Genomic DNA, 19303 nt, shown 5'->3' with positions numbered 1-19303 from the left:
TATGACCGAAACTCTTCTTAAACTACATCAGGGGTCAGAGCTACATGTATCACTGTCACTGCCAGTATGTAGTAGCAGGGCAGTAGTTGTATTAACTTTTTATTTTGACAATATTTTTGTTCAGTTTATACAATTGTGTTCTTGCCCAGCTATCCAGTATTCATCTTGCCAACACAGCCTACGTGTACCGTGCATTTGCATCATTCAATTATCACCAATATTTAGACAAACGGCTTTGTTGACAAACTGAACATTGTCTTTTTCAGCAGCATGCTGTAGAGAGACAACAAGAAACTTTGTTTGATACATTCCATAGAAATATTGAAAAATTATCAACAGTTGTAGCTCCTGCCCCATTACAAGGCCAACTTGCTCTACGAAAATGTAAGGCATTCATACATTTTTAGACTTTTTCGAGATTAAAGACATAAAATATGACAAAACGGTTCTAGATTTTGTTTAATTATTACTAACATTCGAACCATTGGACAACATCAAAATGTTGGGAGTCAAAATATTTTTAGGTCCCCCCTATAGCAGAGCAAAACTTTCAAGTCCCCCCCCCTCGAATACCCCAAAAATTTTCGAATCCCCCCTGAATTCCTCCAGCCCCCCCTCACCACTTTTTTTGAACGCGGGCTTAATGAGATTTCATATCTGGTATGTCCGTTGATAGATCTAGATCTAATTAGTCTCTTGCGAGTCTAACTTGCATAATTACGACGTATTTGCATAATTCGTGACCCAGGTGCAATATCTCAGTACATGCAATTACTGACAAAATTACCAACATATTTAATAAAATTATATAAACTTGTCCACATGTCAAAACGAAGGACACTGAATTCTAAGGTAAGACCATCATCATACCATAGGTGTGTTGTGTTGAAAATTTGATCAGCGTAGTATACACATTATGAACATATTGCATATTTGACAATTAACTTCAAGATAGTGTATAACCACAGTGGTATAACTTTTGGTTAGCGTGGCATATGGATGAGGAACTCATTTGCATATCGAGCGAATCATTGGAATTAGGTCACTTTGGATAAAAACAATGTACTCGACGACATGTGCATTTATTGTGAAGATTTGACAATGCTAAGGTAATAAAAATATTTTTGTTATTATATAGCGCCACACATTAAATAATCTAAATGCACTTTGCGATAAAAAGTCATATCTTAATGGCAAATAAAAAGCAGATACCTCTGATCTCGATAAAACTATAGTTACTCAGAAGAGAACGATTTCCCTTGAAATAAAAACATATGCTAGGGGGACACGTAAAAAGCAATTACACTGGTACCAATAAATCTACAGAAGTTTCAATTATGAAGTCTACTGAACATGTGATGGCAAGCCGCGTATTGATAATAATCGCGTAATTAGTTTCCAAAGGTTAGGCATAAAATTTTGAATTCAATTAATTGAGCCAATGTTAACTTTTTTTTGAGGCAAATGATAATGTGATCAGATTATATCGTTCTGGTAGTTAATCGAGGTGCGGCTGGGCTGACATTTACTGCGCATGTCATACTGATTATGAACTCATTAGCATTTTTAAGCAGAGAGGCATTGCAGTTAGCTGTTTAGGTAAAATATGACTTTACACCATCATCTTTGAAATTAAGTCAGCACTTTAAGATACGTTTGGTAATACATTATATATCACGTCATTATTTGTTGCATATTGTGGTTGAAACAAGAAACTGATTTAATGGCATACAAAGTAACCAGATGATGCCCAAGCATGCAGTGTAATTTACACAATAGCATAAACACATATCCCTCATATTAGACTGTAAATTGCAAAGACTACGTTTTTTTGTTCTAAAACTTTATAATATCTGAGTACTGTATTAAACCATTTATAATACACAAATCTAATCAGCTGATTCAATTTCGCATTGTTACTGTTACTCGGGTAACACATCGCTCATACAATGCCAATGTTGTATAACAGCTCATCTGATTGGTTGAAATAGCTTTCAAAATTATGATTCGCCCGCAAGTGGTGTTACTGGTTAATTCGTTATTAAATGTAGTTTACCTTAGGAACAAACCCCCGCCGATAACACAATACCTCTTTACCTCATATCAATCGCATGGGCAAACATGCTTTGCGGTGCCATTCACATTTCGAAAGGCGCGTTTCCAGTTCAAAACTCAGTATAAAGACATGTTATACTGAGTAGTTTTGAACGCCACTCAAATTATTGTGTCAGCAGTTTTACTGTGTCACTGCAAGTTACATAAACTCGTGGATTAATGCACTGAAATTATTCTTCCGCCCTCTGGCTAATGTCCTCACATCAACCGCGATATTTAACGGTTCATCGATATCAACAAACCACAGACAAATAGAGAAACAGACTTGCAACGCGGCATGCCTTTTGTTCCATGGTCGTCTCGGTAGACTATGGCCTTTTCATATTAAAATGAGCTTCAAAGGTGTTAAACTTTTTGAGACTTTTTTGTGGTTGATAATTGCACGAGATTATGCGAAAAATACGACGAGATGGCATTGTGCTGCCGGTCGCGTAGCAACCATAGTTACTTTGTGAGCTCTAAGGGCAGAAACACTGTTTCACGCCAATCAAAACATAACACGCCAGCAGTTTCATAAACGTGTCCTTCCTTGACGAACGTGTAAAAGACGGTATGACTGACCATAAACCATTGAGTAAAACCAGACAGTATCGATAAAAGACTTTCAAATTTGGTTCAAACACTTATTATATATTCATAAAAATATGAGAGGAATTTTTAAAAGGTAAAACTCACTTTCCTGAAGCTCAAAACAGTCCCGTTTTCGCCAGCACGCCAATTCCGCTCAGCACCACACGACAACAACACCACAAACTTTGCCGAACATACTTTCGCTTAACAATTTGCGAAAATCCGAAAATTACCGAAGGATGCATGGTCGGCACTCTTCGGAAAAGAGAGGCGAGAGCTACCTGAGGCGAGGCGAACATGGATGGGTTACGTAACCGCTTCACGCCTTGAACAATACCCGTTGCTAGTCTGTTTCTCTATTTGTCTGTGATCAACCGTAGGTTCTCTGTTGTGAAAGCGGGAGACCTGTGGCTAGACAGTTTATTATTTGATGATTAAACGGATGATTTTGGATGGTAGACAATTGGCAAAGTCCAATCAATGTTTGTGTGTTACCAGATTTTTAATAACCAAATATGCTGGCTTTAATTCGCTTTAATTTGAGCGATCCCATGCAAGGCCACTTTGCCATTTAATTCCTTCTGAATCTTTAACACGGCGCCGCGGGTGGTGCGGTGTTGACGTGGCTAAGGTATGATGCGCCTTGGAAAAGATATTCAAACTTTCAAACTTTTCCAATTCTTTTCTGATCTACCACTTGTTGGGGTTTATTTTAAAGTTCTTGGTGTAAGAAAACTTTTTACCGTCTTAGTTTTTTTAGAAAATCATTTTCGAAAATCGAAACTTTTATTTTTCCCGATAGAGGTAACACAGCGATGGTGGCCATTCTGAATTTCAAATAGTGCTAAAGCCGGCCCTTTATTGCATTTACTCACAAAGAAAAGAGAGAAGGACAATACGAGAAACCGGTGTTAGAACAGATGTAATGATTAAGATTATAAAACAGCAGTGAAAACATTGAGAAATGTTAGAACTGCCTTTATTGGAACAGTTACCTGAATAAGCTTGCGCCTGGCCATACCGGCGTTGTACACTTTTTGTCATTGCGTTACTTCCGTTTCCATAGCAACAAGGTAGTTTGGCTTCAAAGTATGCTTTTTCCTTATTAGTAGCTATAAAATTGCAGTGGAACCCACCTTCAAACACAAATCTTGATGTCATATTATAGCAATAACGCCCTCAGCAGAGCAGAAAGCCTAAACACGCAATTTGGATACAATTCGCCCAGTGGCTCAATATAACACTCGCCAATAATAGCTTGTGCTATTATTCACAACTCCACTGTCTTAGCGCTATATACATGTAGGATACATCGCGTATTACACCCAAATCTCGTAAATCCCCCCTGCGCCGGGGGGGGGGGGGTTAAAACTGCGAACGCATCAGAGTGGAGCACAGGCATTTGTGGTTAGGTACAAGGCGAAGGCCCCTGTAACCTGGAAAAAATGAATAAAATGGGCCTTCGCCGTGTAGCTAATCACAAACGACTGTGTCTTTGGATTGAAGTGTGCGCAAAGAGGGTGCGCGCGATATCGATCAGCAGCTGATCACTCCGAATCTCGGATTTTACCCTTCATCACATTCACCCTAATCACTTACTTTCACGTTATCGATCACAAGTACACGACAAATTACTTAAATCAGAGAAATGAACATGTCCCAGGTGACGTCACAGACTCCAAACAAATTGTTTTATACAAGCTTCAAGTTTACGCCTTGGCCAACTCTGTGTACCGTACATTATGTAGCTTAGTAGTTTTATTTGTCATATAATCAAAAGAGCGCATACAGCGTTGGCCTACGCCGAGGACGTTTATGGAACCCTTAAGTACCCGAGGTATTCACCTTCCAGTCGAAAGTAACATTCTTGATATATGATCAGAAAGTAAACGTTTATCACACAACTTCTACCTTAGGGGAACGTATAGATGTTTAGAATAAACGCACTTTCTAAACTCACTGCGTTTACTCTTTGACCTCAAAACCTCCCTTGGGCGAAAATGCCAGGACGAAATTATCACTTGAACATCCTTCCCGGACATGATGGATTGCTGAAATGGGTTATTTGAATTCTAAATACTTATTCATTGTTGAACAACAAATATTTCAAAGACAGGATGAGAACAGTGATTGAGAACCAAATATGCTCGGTTTCAATGGCTGTGATTTATACTTTAATGTTGATTTAATAATCCAAATATCTGTCCTCGAGGCGCATTTAATTATAAGTGTATCAAACTCGAAGAACATGCTGTATGCCATGATTTGCTTACATCCAGTAAATCAACACCAGTTCAAACCGTATAAAATTGCTTCCCTAAGGTTAAACACCTGTCATTTTGCATAAGAAACGCATTGTGTGTATTACAAATTCAGGGAATGTTACCTATGCAAATCTATCTCTCAAACATACTTCCCTGAAAGTCCTGGAACATTAGGGTGCGCATTTTGGCATATTGCACCTTTTAAAAAACATTTTTGTCCTATACTTTGGCATTAGACCAGTTATACACAGTTTAACAATAGACATTTCAAAGTTGCAGCTACTTTGTTCTTTCATAATCAAAAGTAAAATGCCATTTTTAGATTAGAACTAGAGATTACTCAGCCAGGCTTAGTTTTCATTACATTTTGACAACGACCTCTAAGTAGTAAAATTGCTGCCTTTCTTCACATCTGTCGGAACAGTTAACTTTTTCTCTTCGACAAAGATTGCGAAAGCCTAGCTTTCTCGAGAGGCTCTTGTTTACGGAATAGCAGAAAAATGAAGTTGAAAAGTCTATCACTGAGGTACAGTCTGATTTAAAGATCACGCTTCGAGGTTTTTCCGTTACTTTAAGAAAGAGAGGGGGCATTTTATTGGTTTAACAAACGAACAGAAAGCCGGAAAGGAATGACGAAATGGTTGATTGAGCCCGTATTGTTGTTATGATGCAGTTGCTTTGATTGTAAGCACCATAGCTGAATCAATTCCCTTGGAAACGCATGAAAGTATCCACGTGATTTGCTAAGCAAGTCCAGATCTTAAAATGAGACGGCGCCGGTTTGCAATTGTGTCTGAGTCGCTTACGTTAGTCATTTTGTGAGACTATGGAGACGTGTAAATAAGAATACACTGGCCTTGTTTACAGTGCTTGCATTCCTTTTCAGTAACTATCCAAGTCAAATTTCCTGAATCGATACCAAACAAGGTTGCAGATAATTGTCTCTTGAATGTAAAAAACAGACGTAGGGCAGCGGGTTTAGCTATCTTGAAATTTGTGCCAACTTTGGCCACCGCTTAAGAGGTGTCTGAACACATGACATGTATTTGCCACAAAAACTGAAAGATACTGACGGTTCTGTCAGATGTACGTCTTCTTTTATGCTTCCCCCTCCCTCAAAGGTCGATAATTTTGTTCGCAGATTTTTTGTTTTCGCGCTTTTTTCCATGCGATAATAATAATGAAATATTGAATATGTTCAAAGACAGTTCACGCGAATCCCTAAATATGTGATGGCATCAGTTTGCAAAGGAGACGGTTAACACAAAACTATCAATAAGTGGCGGAGTCACTACCCTGGAACCAAATAAATAACTGCGCACGCCCTCAAGCGCCGCCAGTGTGACGTATCACCACCCATCACGATTTGGGTACAAGTATTATTTTGAACGAAGACAAAACTAGGGAATACTAACTTTACGGCCTGGCACAAAATAATGTAAGGTTGAAATTATTTGGAATTTATAATTTATTAACGTGAATTCGAAAAATTACTGCCTTGATGTTTTGCTAAGCAATATTCCTTCCTTGGAATTTCAGCCGAGATTTTTTATTTACATGTGTAATTGACATGTCGACAATAACTGATTTTTTTTCATATCAAAAAAAAAAATAACATACAAATGTTAACGTACGATATATTAAATGAAAAATTCAACATAACACGTCACGCGAAACCTTAATATTTTGCGCTTCAGCTCTCTGTAAAAGTTAATTTTTTATCACTATTGTGGATGGAAAGGCACTTTGAATTTTGCAAGTGCTCAATTGATAATTAACATTTTTCCAAAAGGCGTAAAATTTCGCATTTTCCATGAATTAGGCCCTAAATGTGTTTTGTAATTTCTCAATTTTTCGTTCAAAATTTAACATTTTATATTTCTCCTTGTCATGACCTTTGATTGGTTCTGGTGACCTTTGATCTCGCCAATACACTTTTTAGCACTTTTAAGACTTCCAATCCAAGTCGCTTCCGTTTTATCCTTAATCACTTTAAATCTAAGAGGCTATCAATTTTTTATTCAATCCATCATTAAACAGGTGAACGTTCAATTACGGGATGAGGTACCCATTACCCACTGCCAAAAGGAGCAATGGGGAGTAAAGTGCCTTGCTCAGGGGACAACACCGTGATAGAGTCTCGAAGTCACCATCCTCCGACAGTGTGTGTGGTACTATAACCACTGCCCCACGGTGCCTGCTCTTTTCCATAATTTCGAAAACATTTTTCAGATTTTTCATTTTTGACAAAAATGGTTGTGTCATCAGCAAGCTGGACTTCTTTTGTTGATTAAATTCAGATATTTCAATGCCCTCAATATCTGGAGACTGTCCTATATTACACGTGATGTTCGACCACAAGGAATAAATAATAATTGTGCACTTAAGGGGCATCCCTGACGTACCCCTCTTCCCAATCTGAAAAAGTGGGTCACCCACCCATAATTATTTATTCAACTTTCAGTACCATTGTACGTTACTTGAAACCAATTATGAATATTTGAACCAAAACGAAATAGAGTCAACACTTCTTGAATAAAACTCCAATCAATTGAATCAAAAGCTTTTTGGAAATCAATATATATAGCGACTCAAGATTTATTATATTTTCATGTGCAATCATATATATCATGAATCCCTGTAATAATTTCACTTGATTTGCCTACATTTTGTACCTTTCATGTACCCCACTTGATTAAAATTAATCAGTATCGGCATAACGGTTTTCAATCCATTTGCCAACACTTGTGCAACTATTTTATAATCTAAACATAAAAAAACTAATAGGACGTCAATTTCCAAGTAAATGCGTCTCTTTTGTCTTGTGTAACAAAGTTATAACCCCGTTAAAATGTCGAAAGATCACACGGTTTAAAATTTTCATGGTAGCGATTCAAAACGAAAGTTCCAATCAATGGCCGACATTTTACGTAAAACTCTAACGTTAGCCCATCATAGCCAGGTGATTTATTCTTTTTCATTCCTTTCATATAGCCTTTAAACGCATCGAATTCTTTTTCTGGTCATCGCTTAACTATGGAACGTTGGTCTGTTAAAAAATTCTGCACACGAGTTTCTCTGTCGCATCCGCTGTAAAGATTTTTATGAATTCTTGTCAACTCATCAAGAATTTCTCCTCCGCTCGTGACGTACATTACAATTACTGTCTGCAATTTTGCTATGCATGTTTAATTTCCATTGATCTTTTTCAAACCCAGATTTTATTTGGTACTTTTTTCTCCATACTCGATCGATTTAGCTATTGCGCGGATTTGTCTACCTTCAGTTTCATACTTAGGCGGTGACGGCGGTTCTATTGTTGCTATGTGCTTGAAGATTTCACGCTCTTTCTGCAAAAAAGCATTGACACTAAAATATGTCTTTAAATCGGTCTTTTCCTCTTTAACTTCACTGCCTCTCTCGGAAGATCTGCATGACTCATCTTCACTGTTTCTGTCACTAGTCATCGCTCGCGCTCGTTGAACTATTTTGCTTCTATGCTGCTGTGACTCCGGTGAACTTGCATTTCCGTTGCTATTTAAAGCCTTATCTCTGAGCGTCTAGTCTTCCTTTGTTTTACGTGAAATTGATTCAACAAAACGGTCAGCAAGCTCTACACTGTTTTCGGGACATGCCTTTGCTACGAGTAAAAGGTTCCTACAGCGATAACACTACTTTCCCCTATTGGCACTCCGAAACGATGTGGCCAGATTCCTAGCAACCCAAAACAACTTAACCGGAGGAGGTTTTAAGGGAGATGTTGGTGGCTTATGTCCAACTTCTCGACACTGTAATAGAGCATTCTCTGTCCTGTCCGGTAAACATTACCCTGACGTTATACGCACGACGAATGCCGTCAGCATCCGAAAATGTCAGTTCTGTGAAATTCGGCATTGACTTTTTTTATCTGCTTTACATGGCAGTACCGGTTTCCACTGAAATAAGTTGTATTATCCTCCGGGTCAGTCACAGTACATTGCTTCACTGGCTGACTTCGTTCACAGAAATCATCAAGAAAAGCAGCAACTGCACTGTCAGCTACATGAAGTGGGAGGTCGTGGATGGAAATGCATACAGCATTTTCGTTGTCTGACTCAGGAGTATTTCAAAAATTTCCTTGACTTCCAACCAGCTGTTGTGCACTTCTAAAAGTACGTCTAGATCCTGTACCTTCTGTCACATTTTGACAGAAGACGTTGAATTTTACCTTTAGGCTTGTGTCTTTCATGTATTTTTCATTTTTCTCGCCTCTCTTTCGGCTGATAACTTTGACGCTTTCTTCTTTTTCAGTGTCTTCCACGTTTTTGCCTTGATTCTCCGCATCGGTTTACTCCACCTGTTGATACAGTCTACGTTGTCGACGCTTTTGACGAGCCATGTTGAACTGCATGGACCATAAAACTTCTACCAAAAAAACCAAAAAAACCCCAAAAAACCAAAGCGAATCATGAGCAAAAATGTGCTAAACTTTGCATAGTACCTAAGGAAGGTAACAAATATCTCAGCACAAAGCAGAAGAAACTATGTGTGCGCTGAAATGCTTCGAAAAAGGAATGAAACTTGCGAGCATTCCGGAGCAAAGTGTTGTCACTGTCGGATGAGCATGCATGTCGACATTTAATCTAGAAGAAGCCTTTAATTTTGATTCTCTCTCTCTCTCTCTCTCTCTCTCTCTCTCTCTCTCGTCTTTTCCATAATCAGCAAAGCTCTCCTACTGAGAGCGACGCCATTTCTACTGTGGACATGCAAAAAATGATAGTTTTGCAGTCAATTTCGTCGATAAAACAGCAAAAAGAGCAATGTCCCTCATGTTCATAGATTTCATCCTCCTAGAAAACAGACCGTTGTGATGATTTTATTTTCAAAGGTATGCATTCAAAGTGTTTATAAAGCTGAACTGATTTCGCCAAAACGTTTCGGACTTAACTTCCGTATTCTAAACTTTAACCATGGAGGTAGCTACCTCCATGCTTGAACACAGTTCATGTCTGAACCATCATAGACCGACCCCGGTTAATCGACTCAAACACGAATGTCGGAATGTCACTTTCTCGTAAACGGATGGTGCTCTGGGAGGGAATTGGAAATACACCTGCTAAGTTGAATGTGAAAGTCTCCCAATGTAAACGAAATCTGGCTAAAAGATGTAATAAATCGTTCACCGGCCCACTAACTCCCCGGATGTTTCCTATTCAAATCAATGCACTGATTTTCACTCATATCGAGGAGTGTGATAAAGCTTGTGAATTCCCTTGAAACCACAGACGCCAAATGTATGCGCATCACAGAAAGTAGAGCGCGCTTCTGCTTACCATTATGTCACGGTCCCTCAAGAAACCATGATTATGTGCATCAACCCTTATCAACGCCATAGCATACGCTTAAATCGTCGTCAGGTTAATATGCAAATAGGACCGAAACACCTCTTTTTTGACCTCCAAAGGTAACCACGGCATAAATTCTTTAATATGTACTTCATATACTACAAAGGCCTAAAAACAAGTTTGTAAGTACATTACTACAATGGTCTTCAACTGAAAAACGTGAATAGACATACTATTGTACTGAAAATGAAAGAACAAAATTCAAGCACAAAAGGTCGGGATGGAGGGGGATTACTGGTAAGGGATATTGGAGTTAGCTTTCTCGAGGGTCTATGGCTTGATCAAGCTGCAAATGATTGTACTGTGGTTGGACATCTGCATCCCGACTGAAAGGTCATATTGGCATGACCAGGGGCAGAAAGGTCAAACAAGCATGAAGAGTGCTACTGCTTACAATATAAAAACAAGCTGTGATGATGCTAACAAGTCTATTTGAAAAAACAAATAAGTGACATTTTGGCAGCTAAAATACCGTACACAATAAGATACAGTTGCTCAGATAAAAACAACTTTGACGTTTAAAATTGTATCAAAATCCGGATACCGCCTTAATATTGCTATGACGTCATCAACTGCCTGCGTCAAGCGAAACACGGGTTATTGCATTGCTGTGGGTGATTCTCATATTTTGACAATAGGAGTCGTTGGATACACGATGCACAATTTTGGGCCAATGAATATTTTCCATTGATAAATGACTCATTGTCGATTAATTTGCATACTGAAACAAAACTCTTTGCATAAACACACTTTGCATAAACAGTAGACCGCAGCAGGGGTCCCGCTTCTACTCTCCATGTATAAACGAAGTTCTTTATTGAGGAAACTGAGCTATAGATGCTGGTGGAGTTATCGTGTATCGATTTACAGACGGTTACTGCAGTACCAATCCATGTAGCGCACACGTGGGCTACCTCCATGGAATACCGTTACAAATCAATTTTGCCGTAAAAAAATTCCCTGTGTTTAGAGGCAGCAGCGTCCTGACTTGGTCCTGACCGCTTGCAGCTAGCTCAAAGAAAGCGATTGTGTCTTCATATTAAATCAATACAACGATACAAAACTGAGGACAGTTGTCAATCTTGTCCTCTCATGAGTGACCGCGCACGAATCGTGGAAGTTTCCACCCCATTCACGAATCAAGCTAGTTGATGCATGAAGACAGGGTCCCACGGAGGTAGAAGCGAGACCCCTACCTGCATGATCGGTATTAAATAGAGTACAGTCTCTCCACCAAAATGGGCTGAGCATGGAGGTTAAAACTCTATGACGTTATTACCTCCACGGAGGATAGGTCTACCTATTTGAGGTACAAAATATCAAACTGTCAAACAACATTCATATATTACCATGCCCTGCCTGCCGCATTTTGGTTGGTCCAGCTGAACCACGTGACTGACCACAAATACACAGTAATGGTCTGTTTATATGCCCGTGAATATGAATAATAAGATGAACAACTCATGGTATCGTAACTTTACAGCTCAAACGTAAATCATAATCAATCACAAAATAAAATGGAGCACTTGTGGGCCAGATTGAGATACTTTTTTCTGAAAATATTTCCAGATTTGCCAGTATTTTACAGCGCGCCTGACAGTGCGTCGCGTATTGCTCAGTTCTGGGGCCCAGTTGTCGTTCGCTCCGAAAATTTTCTCAAATTTTGACGGTTTTCTCCGGTATGTTGATATAATATAATGGAAATAACAGATTCCGCACTGACCATTAACGTTTATTTATGGGCGCGGGCTCGAGGAACGCCAAAATAACGGGCGAGGCTTATTAATTTTTGGCTTTCCTTTCGCCCTTGCCCATAAATAAACGTTAATGGTCAGCGCGTCGCCCGTTATTTCTATAATAACCGATGTGTGCACCCGCATTCCCTTCATTTCAATTTTACGCTTGTACCTCCATGTTCCACCTGCATGCTTCATCCATGATGTTAATGACTTAATAACAATACCCATTACGTCATAATTTATTCAAAGAACCTTTCAAATAGCTGATAAATCCTATTATTCCGACCGCTAAAATAAGTAAATAATTATGTATGTATAGTCAACATGTACAGTGCAGAGCATATCTGGGACGGCTTTTATGCGGGTACAGACTCGACAATTTGTGATACAGCACACAAGAAACTGATACACTGATATATCGCCCACTTGGTCGGAGAGAGATTAATTTCTGCGAAAAATGGTGAGTTTCTTATAAATTTTACTTGTATTAATGGTGATACTTTGTTGGGTTTCGTCGAAAATATCATTAAGAGACACCAACGCGAAGGCATAGCTAGAGGTTCATTGCCCGAACTATCAAGTTGACAAGGAGAAGAGTAAATAGTTCTAATGAGACTGTATAATTACTTCCCCAGCAGTTGCCAGGTTTTGACAAGGTACATTTTGCCACTCTGCAACCTGATGTTGGAATTGCAAACATCCCCGTGTATGTTTTCTATAAACCGAGGGCTTTGGAGTGATTTTAATTAAGTACGGCTGCTGGCGCGCCGTGATAATTCCATACCGCTTCAGCTCGGGAATACCTTGACGATCGGGAAAATCATGGCGAGGATTCACTTATTAACAAACACATATTCGTGTCATCGTGTCAACATTCCATGCTGGGTATGGTGCTCAAATATCTACAATCTTCATTGTTTCAATTACTTCCGTCAAAAATCACGGCAAATATTGCAGTTTTAAGATAACTGGCTAATTATCAGTGTTACACAACGGTCGAAACGACATGTTGTATAACCCTTTATAAAAAAGGCTGTAATATCTATATAATTACACCAGCTCAGCAACGGGCATACCACTCGATTTTGACCACTCCATATATGTCCTCGCTATCGTTCGTGCAAATATGTGGTGAACTGGTCATAATCTCGTGGTATACCGTAGCTGTGTGTGGTTTATTGCTTGAATATTACATATTATATATCTCATCGTGATGAAATAAGAGAGATAGATAGGAGAGAGAGAGAGAGAGAGAGAGAGAGAGAGAGAGAGAGAGAGAGAGAGAGAGAGAGAGAGAGAGAGAGAGACAGACAGAGACAGAGAGACAGAGAGACAGACAGAGACAGAGAGACAGAGACAGATTCGGAGAGACAGAGGGAGAGATGAAAGTGATGAATGTAAAAATGAAATCGAATATATTATATAATAAGCAAATAAAACGCAATTGTGTCCTCAGCCGGAAACGCTTTTAAACTCCAGTTGTTTTGACCCACTTTTCTTTGAAAATGTAAATTATTAGAAACATGATTGATGTGTTTCACTTTAAAGACCTCTCTGACGCTGTTTGATCACCGAAAGCAGATACAAAAAATAAAAGTAAATGCAACTTTTCAAGATTAATCTCATCAAGTTATCACATTCAATTAAGTCTGTTAAAATATCGATCGCTGTCTATGGACTTCGAGTCTTCCGAAGCAAGTACAAAGCCGTTTACAACAATGTTCATAGAAGGAACCGATATTTCGACGCACACCGGAGCACTACTTCAATAGTAACGTAGATTGGATCACTTCAATTATCATTTTAAAATCGATACGCGTTATTTACGTTCAGTTTTGTTCCTCTGTTGATTTCTATTGCGGCGCACGTGCCTTTACTCATGCGAAGCCTGTGAGTCCTTGAAACCGACTTAGTAGGAAAGATTTGGTTAATTACTTAATTAGATCGACATGGTCCCTTTGGCTGCAATACCCTTGAAGTTTAGAGCAAATTTAATTACATCGAGAAAACATGAAGAAACAGTACCTTCCTGTAATTACTTTTTTTCGAGGTTAAAATGATTTGTTTGTCCTACTTTCGCTCTATGCGAGGTAACTAAAAGTTCTGCTGCTCTTACGTGTAACGTTTTCGCTGATTTTATATGCTAGGCGGCTTGTCACAGAAGTTGAAATAAAAATGCATCGTTCCGATTCCACATTGCATTTTGGGAAACTTTCGCCCACAAGGGCTTTCAAAATGAACGCACATCCTCATTTTCACAAGCGTGTTTAGAGACATTCCAAATAACCAATAAGGTTACATGCTGTACAGAATTGAGTGTACTGATAAAACCAGTACTTTGTACTTCAACGGACTTTGGAGAACAAAATGAAAAAAAATTAATTTCTTGAACAAAGATACATATGTTGCCCCTTTTTATTACATATTTGTATTCATACTAAATGCGTCATGAAGTGCAGTTAGGTCGAAGTCATTAATATGGCAGAGTCTAGCGGTGTTTTTATTGCCTCTGTTTGACATTTCGAAAATGAGCGATGAGCGAATTATCCAGGTCAATATTGACACAGAGAAAACTGCCGATCGGACCTACGAAGAAAATAGCTGTACTTTGATTAAACCCAAAATGAAAATTTGCATATTTGTCTACTTACACATTCCCAAGACATAGAACGCAATCCATTTATAACCAACATTTAGTATTGTAATTAGGATAATTGTATGTACTGCCATAAAACGTCGAAGTTTTTTTGTCTATTATTAATGTTGAGGGTTAAATTATACATTGTGATTATGAACTTGTTGATTATGAGTACAACAGTTTTTGATTGGGATTCTTTCAATCCCAGGGAACTCGGACTCCAATGAGCACGCTGAGTCGACGTGTCCCCGATTGTTAAAAAAAACTTTCAAAAGACGTTCAATTAAGCTCCACTTGTCTTCTCTTTTGTACAGCTTGATTACATTTGACTTTGAAATATATAGTGGTAACCACTAGATAGATTCTAGTGGTAAGCTCTAGATAGATTTGAGTGGTAACCACTGGATAGATTCTAGTGGTAACCACTGGATAGATTCTAGTGGTAACCACTGGATAGATTCTAGTGGTAACCACTGGAAAGATTCTAGTGGTAACCACTAGATAGATTCTAGTGGTAACCACTGGATAGATTCTAGTGGTAACCACTGGAAAGATTCTAGTGGTAACCACTGGATAGATTCTAGTGGTAACCACTGGATAGATTCTAGTGGTAACCACTAGATAGATTCTAGTGGTAACCACTGGGTAGATTCTAGTTGTAACCACTGGATATATTCTAGTTGTAACCACTGGATAGATTCTAGTTGTAACCACTGGATAGATCCCGATGCTAACCACAGGATATCACAGGATAGATATTATTATTATTCAGCATGACGATTGGATCAGGGTCAGTAGTTGATATACAGAAGCAGAATACTGAAAAACTTGCCACAAGTTACAGCTTATGTCCCTTTAAAAGGAAATTTCTGATTGTCAGGGATCCTCTTTTGATGATACGATAGATAGATCAGTCCCTTCACAATAACAGTAGCTATATTAAAAGGAAAGAGTAGCGTCTATATCTGTTTGCAGAATGGCAAAAAATCTCTCTTAGTTGACAGCGGGGGAAAAACATAATAATTTGACGCAACTACCGTTATTGAAGAATTACAAGTGCGTCTTTGTATTCATAAGGTATCTTTTCCCAGTCTCTATACAGTGATGTCTGCGGTTGTTGATCAAAAATCTTTTTTTTAGGGGGGGGGGGGGTGAATCTATGGTTACCCTTCGTGGCCATTCGGACCTACACAACCGTATGATAAAGAGAGTAACACAATGGGGTTGCCATGGTGACAGGGTAGCCATGGGGAAATAACAAGCCCAGCCAAACGTCGGTATGTCAGAGATAAAGCGATGCTCGTTAACGACACCGCCTTAGCGGTGACTTAGGAAGGAAAGCCAGGTATGCGGATGTTTCAATAATGCTGGGAAAAATATTTGCAATTTATTCATAATTGCAAGTCAATTATACCCAGCGAGGCACATTATCACGCTTATTGTGTTCCAGTAATTGGCAAACTTTGAGAGAAAAGGCGTGATAATTCGTGCTGTAAAGAATCAAATATTTTAAAAATCACTCGCGACGACAATCTTAAACAATCGGGTAATTAGGTAAACGACGTCAGATCGTCACGTGACCACCCCCGGTTTTGTATGGGGAGTCGTTTTTCAACTTGCATTCTATCGATTAATAATTCTCAAAAGCAAATGGTTGAATCTTGACTTTATGAGATTGTGATTGACTTCATCATGATCCACTTGTGATGTGGAAACGTTTGTTTCACACTTGTGTTTCTCACATGATAGACGAATAAAAGAGATTATAAGCTTATGGTCCGTAAAACGGTTTTTACAAATATCAAAACAGATTGATGAAATTGACTCGCTATCAACACATCGACAATCCCATTAATATGATTTAGTCTATTTTTATGTATTTTTTTATCTTTACAAAATGGACTGGAGAGTGTTAAAATCAGATACACAGGAAGCGTATTGACAGCAAAAATCTTGTTAATACCGCGAAATGCCTTTATGGATTTTCCGACGGAAAATAAACGCGATTGTTAAAAATTGGATTTCTGTAAAACTCAAGGTGGTTCCGAACAACGACCAATCATTGTCGCTGTGGTGTTCCGATGCCTTACAAGAGAAGCCCTCCTCGGGGACCAATCTTCCGGCAAATTTCGAAAACAACATACCGCATTATTATTCATCCACTCACAACGTCATGCACAGATTGGAAAGTACTCTGGTTTCTAAATATAAAAAACAAAACAAAAAAAAACAGCAGGACGTGGTCTCCAATTCAATTTTTTCCCAAATGTAACTGGCAAAATTGAGATCATTTTGGCATGTAATACGATTAAGGATTTAATTACTTATTTATCTTGAAATGACGCATGGAAGATAGAAACATGCTTCGGCTTTTGTATGACAAAAAAGTTAGAAGCCTTTTTAGTACACATGAATATAGACTTCTTTAATAATCGATAATGTGCGATATATTGGCCACTGAAAAGAAATAGCTCCTTGCTGACAATGAAGACGGAATTTGGGCTGAAAATAAACGCCAAAATGAAGGTGCTACTTGAAGTATATTCGCCACTTGGTGTTTTCCCAACGCTAAATTGTTTCGAAGGGCGGGAGATGCGCGTCATGTCACGTGACGGAACGAGCATCGTTAGCCGAAATCTCTCCAAACGGACACAGGATAATGTAAATGCAGATCACATTGAAAGGCGACTTTGCCAAATTCGAAATAAATTAACTTGAGAAAGCGAATCTCTTCGAGGGTTTCAATAGGTACCAAGCTGAACTGAAAGATCGGGTTTGAAGTACCTTTGTATCATGTTTTGAAGTTTGATCATCCTTTTCAAGGATTCTGTCATTGAAACAATATCTTTTTTGGCTCAATTTTCATATTCGGTTTGTAAATATTAGACTTAATTATTTACCTTCCCGTTATAAAAGCAATGACCTATAAATTAATCATTTCACTCAATTATTGCTGATCAATAAAACTCATGACATTCATCGAAACAAATGAAAAATTTCGCTGCGCGAAATTGCTAAAATCGAAAGCTGATATATCGGTGAAAGTAAGTTTGTGATTTTCTGTGTCTTCTAAAATCTTGACCTGGAGTCACTCCAGATAATTGAATCGGCGAATCGCGGAGGAAGTGGTTCGGGCACTTTCAGAAGAGCAGTGTGTCAACAATGCGGTAATAAGATGGCTTCTCCTTTCGTCGTTTTTGTTCATTAACCGGGGATTACTCCCAAGTCAATTGCAAGCATAAAAAAACGTGGTAAAACCTAGCTCATGCATGTTCATGATACGAGAAGGTGAGTGGATAACCCGTATAACAGAGATCCTTCTTCGATGGTCTGATCGTAACCTCGCTGGATCAATATGTAAACTGCCCGCCCAATAAACACACGCAATGGTAAGCTTTAACGCGGCGAACAATCGTTACACCGGGTAACTCTGTCCACCGGTAGAAAGTATGCGACACGGGAGTTCACCCGTTCCCATGGAAGCAAAACTTTGTCCGGCAACAACACCGTCGTGTACACTGTTTGCGTGGGGGACACAGCTCCGCCCTACGATGTGGCTGTCGACGAAGACAAAGCAAAGTCAGTTTTATAATTTATTTGCTCCAGCTTGGTCGTCGTCGTTACGTGGCATTAACTTATTCCTGTCGCTTGCTCTTTAAGAATCACGTCTTAAGTTATGAAGTATCTACGGAAACTTTGATGATAAGTGGTATCTCTACACAATCACGACCCGCCTCTACCCGATTCGTACCTTCTCCTGCACCACCCCCCTACGAAAATAGTTTCGCCCGAGTACGTCATGCATGGGCGCAACTTTTTGTGATCGCCACATCGCACACACGACGTGTCATCCACACAGCGAGGTCTCTCACTGTCTACCCAGACATGGTCGGCCCAGTTTTGAACATAGCGGAGAACCGTTGAGAATTCATTGTAAAGATCGTGTTAGTCGCCTTGGCGCCAGAAACCTACCAAGCAAGCGTATATCTCTATAGTTATACGTCATGGTGTGTATGAGAATACGTCCATTTTTTTGTGTTTTGGTGTAGATTGTGTGTAAAAAGTTGTTTTCAGCTGTGAACATGAATTGCGCCTTTTAAACAGTTCACATATACAACACCTGCATATCTTTCTTTCAGTAACTCACATACATAAACACTATCATATTTAACGATACCTTTTTTTCGCAGTACGGTTTTATCAACCTTTGCGTCAAAGCGCTGGTGACGGAAAAGTTTGGCGAGGCGGCATGGGAGAAAGTCAGGTGCGTAGAAAAATTCGCTCATTCAGTCAATTGGTGCTATTTTCACCGACTCCTTTGTTTTGCTTCATTCTTTCTCTCTCCTTTTGAGATAGAGCGAGTGAAATAGGACTCACAGAAGAGGGACAATATAGTCGAACAATTAGCTGAATGCCGTTATTATCGCGAATGAGAGCCGTAGTCCGATACCTATGAAAGAAAAATCAACATCGCGTACTACGGACTGACTTGCCCCTATTTTTGTACGTGGTATAGAGGAATTTAAGGTCAATGTTTTCAAAGGTGTCTTTCACAAGCGCTCTATCGTCGTAAAGGCTTTCGCTGCTGTATGG

The 19303-nt window shown here is 39.1% G+C and overlaps 1 protein-coding gene across 8 annotated transcripts in view; it reads left to right on the top strand.

Annotated features, from left to right (window-relative positions):
* The window catches only part of LOC139118846 (guanylate cyclase soluble subunit beta-2-like), a 79406-nt gene that overhangs the window by 27127 nt on the left and 32976 nt on the right, over nucleotides 1-19303 (top strand). For 4 of the 8 annotated variants that reach the window (XM_070682354.1, XM_070682353.1, XM_070682356.1 and 1 more), the window contains exons 1-2: nucleotides 18541-18717; nucleotides 18901-18974. In XM_070682354.1, the coding sequence (XP_070538455.1) occupies nucleotides 18715-18717; nucleotides 18901-18974 (77 nt within the window). In that variant the 5' untranslated portion in view covers nucleotides 18541-18714. Of the gene's footprint in view, nucleotides 1-12397; nucleotides 12533-18529; nucleotides 18718-18900; nucleotides 18975-19303 lie in introns of those variants that run through there. The other 4 variants (XM_070682351.1, XM_070682357.1, XM_070682358.1 and 1 more) reach the window with 4 other exon arrangements.

This window comes from Ptychodera flava, chromosome 19 (assembly GCF_041260155.1).
Source record: "Ptychodera flava strain L36383 chromosome 19, AS_Pfla_20210202, whole genome shotgun sequence".
NCBI lineage: Eukaryota > Metazoa > Hemichordata > Enteropneusta > Ptychoderidae > Ptychodera > Ptychodera flava.
The sequence above is the reverse complement of the archived record's forward strand: the minus strand, read 5'-3'. Positions and strand labels throughout refer to the sequence as shown.